Source organism: Diadema antillarum, unplaced genomic scaffold (assembly GCF_040938485.1).
Source record: "Diadema antillarum isolate AM-2024a unplaced genomic scaffold, OU_Dant_1.0 seq00000565_RagTag, whole genome shotgun sequence".
NCBI lineage: Eukaryota > Metazoa > Echinodermata > Echinoidea > Diadematoida > Diadematidae > Diadema > Diadema antillarum.
The window spans coordinates 2310674-2316870 of NW_027271504.1; the positions used below are offsets into that span (position 1 = coordinate 2310674).

Consider the following 6197-nt stretch of genomic DNA (forward strand, 5'->3'; position numbering starts at 1 on the left):
AACAAACCTATGGACATTAGAAACAAGGAGATTTCTAAACCTTGCATAATGCCAAATGGTTTTCACAAACACCAACCACAATTATTTCGTCCACCAAGGGAGGAGGTTATGTTTTCATTACCGTTGGTTTGTTTGTTTGTTTGTTTGTCCGTGTGCAAAATAAAGAGTTGTGAACGGATTTGGATGAAACTGTCAGGAAAGGCTGAGAATGACACAAGGAACAGATTGTTAAATTTTGGAAGTGATCTGGGAATTTGTATGGATTTTATGAAGGATTTTCGATATTTTGGCCAGTAGGGTCAATGAACTTGGGAGTTTAAGCTGCGTATTTTTTAGGTTTTCATATGCGTACTCGAGTGTGCTCTAGTTTCTGGTCCAAGGCGAGGTGAAGCGCGCCGCGCAGCTGGCATTGATGATGTAACAAAAGGCTTCTATTTTGGGAAATCGGGCAATTTTCAGCATGCATAACACAGTATGGGTAGAAATCACTGACCTCTACGGAAGAACGAAATCAGTGGTTTAACTGAGCTGCTTGGCAAAGGTCTGCGCTCTCAGAGTGCTTCTCTCATTACATAATGCCACTAGAATGCACACAAATATGTTTATTAGAGGATTTGTTTGACACTTCATTTGATGCTACTGCAAAACGAGGAATGTTTACGTGCATTTAAAGTGAAAACATAGTTCTGGTAAGGGTTTGAAAACCCGTCTGGCACCATTTCATATTTGCTTGCAATATATCGAAAGAGTCTACAAAGAAACTTACCCGGCTGATGCGATTTGCCGGGATGATGAGTCGTTTTGGAGTATTTTGAGATAAAAAATAAAAGTCGGTAAACCGACTTTTATTCCAAAAGGATCCAGACTTACTCGGTCTCAGGGAAAACTCGACCCTATTTCAAACAATTTACACGCAGTTCGTGTTCGCCATATTCTACTGTATATTAATTGAACAGACAGGAAAGTGCGTGCTAATCTTGTACAAAACAAATGGACAGCGCGCAGTCCTCAAGCGTATTATGCACATCATCTGAGTTGCTAAGACACCCTGTCTTTGAAGTTGTTGTTTATCAAGTGTCTTTGATTGTTTTTAGAGGTGCTTGATAGGCGCACACTAATTTTGCATGTGCGCCAAAGAGGGTTTTTTTGATGCGCGCGTTGTATCAACTTGGACCATTACTGCGAGTAGCCAGAACGCGAAGTGCTATACAGGCCGCTCCCATAGTACAACACTGTACAATCCAGAGGGACAACCAAGACAACTCAGCCCGCCGTCAAAGCGAGGCCGAGTTGTTCCCGAGTCCGAGTTTAGCCTGACCCCGTTGGGTAAGTTCTGAGACTGAACCTTTTTGGTTGATATTTCGCATTTTTGTTGTTAACCATCGAATATCTTGTTATCAAAGCGTTATTCCGCACATTTCTTAGGCATACGTTCACATTTGGGAGCGAAATTTGACAACTTTCACAGGCGTACCAGAACTATCTTTTGGCTTTAATTTCGCGAATCTTGCGAGAGCCAACATTTGCGAAATTAAAATGCACAAGAAAGTTCTTGTCTACACTACTGTAAAACGAGGAATTTTCGCGTGCACTTTAATTTCGCGAATTTCGCGAGCGCCAAGATTCGCGAAATTAAAATGCACGCGAAAAGTCCTTGTTTGCACTATATGCATTGAACGCCAGTGGCACTTCGCGAAAATTTCATGCCACGAAAAAGGCTGTCGGTTCCAATTCGCGAAAAAATTCATGCCGCGAATATATCATGTTTTACAGTATATGCATTGAACATTAGAGGCAACTCGCAAAAATTTTACGCCGCGAAAATATTGTGTTTTACAGTATTTTTGCCTGTCACACAAAGCTCCCAAAGTAGAATGAAATGTTTAGATCCCCTAGTCGTCTAGCGCTAGGTCGGCATGTGCTTCTATGGAGACCAGTGGGCGGACGTTTCTCCTCAAGAGAGTAACAGTTTCTTATGCGCACATATGGGGACTCCGTCACAAACAGCACCGGAAGTGTGTGCTGTGTTCACTCAAGAGACTGTTTGGAGTCCCGTCATCTAAAGCAAGTCTAGCATAGCTCTCAAAGGTTGTGCTCTACTTGCGCAAGGCTGAGTAGCGCGCTCTTTACCTTAGAGTCACCCCAGACTCACCCCAAACGCTTTGCGCCCTGACTGTTACAGAGTCCCCTTCTTCTGGGGTGAACACTGAACATCTCTCGGAGGTTGTGCCGTGTCTTGGGGGACTCTAAACAAAGTATAAATGTACCAGGTAATTCAAGGTCTTTACAGATTCCCTTTTTTTCTTGGTCCATTTGTGTCCCCCCCCCCCCCCCCCAAGAAAGAATGGATACAATGGACATTACTGCCTACAGCTCTCTATGGGAGCCCCTTGAATTCAACTCATGAAGGGAAGCACAATCATGGAGAAGAGTGTATGCATGAGATATTACATTTTCAAGGACTTGGGGCTGGAATTGCATTCTTTGATGCATATGTTGTTGTAGCCAGCCGGTTGACTTTAATTCCAACTGCCAAAAGCCCCAAACATAACATACCCTATTTCTCAATACATGTGTAACTAGTGTTGTGTACTCACATGACGACTTCCATGAAAATTATAACCTGCATTGGAATGTATGATTCATGAGCAAGTCTTTTTTTTTTAATTTCTTCTTGATGATTGACCTTCTTTCAACCAATGAAATGGACACTTTGGTGAAAATTACAGCAGTAGTGCCTCTGTTACAATATTTACATTTCATTTCAATCACATTTTTCGACTTGTTACTGACATGTGTAAAGCGGGGAACAATATTTTTCTTGCATTCTGAAAGAGGTAAGTCAATTGCTCTTTCATGTAGCTACAAATATTAAATTTTGCAGAATTCTTTTTAAACACTGTATTTTCTTTATCCAAATACATGTACATTGTATTGTTCTTACAAACTGTTGCAGTCTTCTAATCCAGCAATGGCGGCACCAAATTTTTACAAATCATATCTTCTAAATGGATTGGTCCAGTTTTTCTCCAACTTCACTGATGTGTTCTGATATTGCTGCATTCACTTTAATCCATTGTATGTTCACAGAAACTTCCCCTTTAACAGTGATGAAATGGAAAGTAATCCCACAAAATTTGTGGGGTTTCCCAATTCCAAAATCAGAAAAGAAAGATCAGAAACCAAGATACAAAATGTAAGCTTAGTGGAAAATTGTCTCTGAACTTAAAGATTCGAGAATGTCCATGGCCCAATTGTAGGAGACACACACTTAAGATACTATTGAATAAGCAGGAACTTTTCCGATATCTGTATTTTTCTTTTTGCTCTGTGCCCATTTCATTGAACCTCAATGGTTCATAATTTGGCAGATGAAAGTAATTCTGTATGTATTCTAATAGTTAAAAAATACCATTATGCTCCTACGATAATTGTAGTTTAGTGCAGCACAAAATTTGAAAGAGGGGGAAAATCAATTACAGTACACATGTACCAGACAAAAATCACAGCCACATGCACTATGCAAACAACATCAAACATTGTATGTACAAGTAACTTTCAACTATTACCATTTATGTGGACATACATTTTTCCTTACAATAGTTTTTTGTTCTTATTAATTAATCATAACCACAATAAAATCATACTTCTTCTACTCATAATACTACTACAATATACTATTTGTAAGTATGATAATACACAGACCAGGGCCCCATTTCATAAAAGACGTTAGGATGGCAACTCTTGCTGGAACTGCAACTTCCAATGGCAACAGCCAATCAGGAAGCTGGATTCTTGTCGTTACTATAACAATTGCCACATTCCAGCAAGAGTTGCTATCATATCAACTTTTTATGAAATGGGGCCCTGGTCCCTGGTTATAACATTAGGTCAAATTTTTTAGCAAAAAGCTATGAGGGAGATCCTCATTATTTGATACCATACATTTTTTTTTTTCAAGGATGTTCGAAATAACAACCTGAGTGAAGTGAGACAAGGGTGTGGGAGGGGTTGTTCCCCCTCCCCAATAAGGAGCTTTAGCATTTTTAAGCTGTAAATCATGCAATCTGGTGCATACTAAATTCAATATTTTAGCTTATTCTGACAAAGAAAAAATGTAATAAAAATAATGGTACTGTCTCAAAATGTGACTCTTTTGGTAGTTGGAATTCCATAGGTTGTGTGTATGTGTATGTGTGTGTGTGTGTGTATTTTGTGGTTTATTTTGTGAAGCTCACCACTCCCTGATACAAATGCACATACGCTTAGCGCACACATTTCATCTGCTGAAGCCAGCCACTCTCGTGGAAAGCAGGACATGTAACACTCTTGTTGGCCTCCGCCCGCCCAGTTGCAACAACTTGAAAAATCAAACGCAAGGCCCCAAATTGTACAAAACTTTGTTATTAAATGCAAGTCTTTTGCTGAAAAGATGTTTGATTTTGCAAATATCAAATGAGACTTTGTGTTTGATTCTGATCACACGCAAAGTTTTGGGTGATATTTGCGCATGATGTGAATTTGTGTGTTTAATCACAACCGTTATTCTGATATTGACAATTCATCCCATCAGCTGGCCAATTTCAGCAGAACATGCGTCTCCGACAGGCATACGCCCGTATGCATACGATGAGAAGAGAGCGAATCTCGAACTAGCATTTGTAACTTCTGCATGCACTCCACGCACAGCAATGTTTATCGCAATGATTTTATTATTCAGAGGGGGATTAAGGACAAGGGCCAAATTGCAATGAAATGACATTGTTTGTAGAGAAGCTGAAACACGTGAGAATACAATTCTGTAACCCAATACCAATTAGACTGCAGTCATTTTGAGTTCAAAACTCTGTGACTGTGTGGCCCCTGGCCTTAACCAATCAATCATCAATGGATTGCCAACATTTTGAAAATAGGATCTAGGACATAGCCTACTGACTGTATCACACCAGCCTGGCCTGACCAGGAGCCTAGTCTAACCAGTCCCAATAGCAATACACATGCATCACAAAATATTATGTGGCAAGAATGATACTACATCTACAAAACTACAGGTAAGAGCTCAGAAAGCTTTAATTGCATAGACTACTACTAGAATATATTTTATCGGCCTACTGCATGCAGCACTGTGTCAACGCTAATGGCTGGGCGCGTGCCGTACAGTGATATTTCTACATAGGACGTTGCATCCTCACACTCACTACACTGACACGGTATGAATGAATGGCAGCGTTGATATATCGTGCATTACTGATAGGAGAATCCAGAGTGTCGTCACACGCATGCTGACCCATACATGTCATTTTGTGTGGTAGATCGTCCATGTTTACAAATACAATACACACGCACTTTCGGGGATACAACAGATACAGCAGCAAACTGTATGCCTAATAAGGTACTTAATCATTCATAGAATCATAATGTAGCACTTCCGCACTTGTTAACGGAATATCTGCCATTCTACGGGGTATTTTACTTACCTGCCGGTCCCTGATTTTATCGGTCGCTCTCTGGGTCGCCTAGTACTCATGTTCAATACCGGTGCAACCAGCGTTTTACATTCACGTACACGACCCAAAGCTGTCAGGAGAACGTATGATTTTGAAGACACGTCAAAGATCAAGCCCTCATATCGACGAGCTACGACTCGCTAAATTTCCCCTCCTCGTATTCCGTGAGAATCCTCCTCGCAGGATGCAAAATCAACGGTAAATTATAGAAAATTGTATGAATTTCAGGTTCCACTGCGTTAGAAAGTTACTACGGCAGTGGCGCACTAATTCTACGAACGCACTTATGAGGACATCGAAGTGGCAGTCATACGTTTCTTTAATATTGAAGATTAGGAACAGTACAGGCTATACGTTGGATAATAAAAATCATATAATTGAATAAATATAGTTACTTTATGGTGAAAAGATCACGTTAATGATTATTTGTGACATTTTCTTAGGGAACTATATTTTAGTTGCACGCACAAACACCATACTACACTGTGATACGTCTCCCTGGATCTCGGCGCGCAGTACGAGGGGAACCCTCCCCTATGCATTGCTACTGTCTATAGTTTTTCTGGTTCAAAATACTTTATACTTCATACTCCGATATAAATAGGCCTACTACTAGTACCAAGGAGGTACTATACTATACTCGTCTGGGTGCAAGAAGCTGAACCATGGTGCAACGTAATTAAACAACAC

At 40.3% G+C, this 6197-nt stretch overlaps 1 protein-coding gene across 1 annotated transcript in view; it reads right to left on the reverse strand.

The window, feature by feature from the left end:
* Positions 1 to 5751, reverse strand: part of LOC139735217 (uncharacterized) — a 57305-nt gene extending 51554 nt beyond the window's left edge. The window contains exon 1 of the mRNA XM_071645975.1: positions 5478 to 5751. Coding sequence (XP_071502076.1) covers positions 5478 to 5527 — 50 coding nt within the window. The 5' untranslated portion in view covers positions 5528 to 5751. The remainder of the gene's footprint in view (positions 1 to 5477) is intronic.
* Between the last annotated feature and the right edge of the window lie 446 nt (positions 5752 to 6197).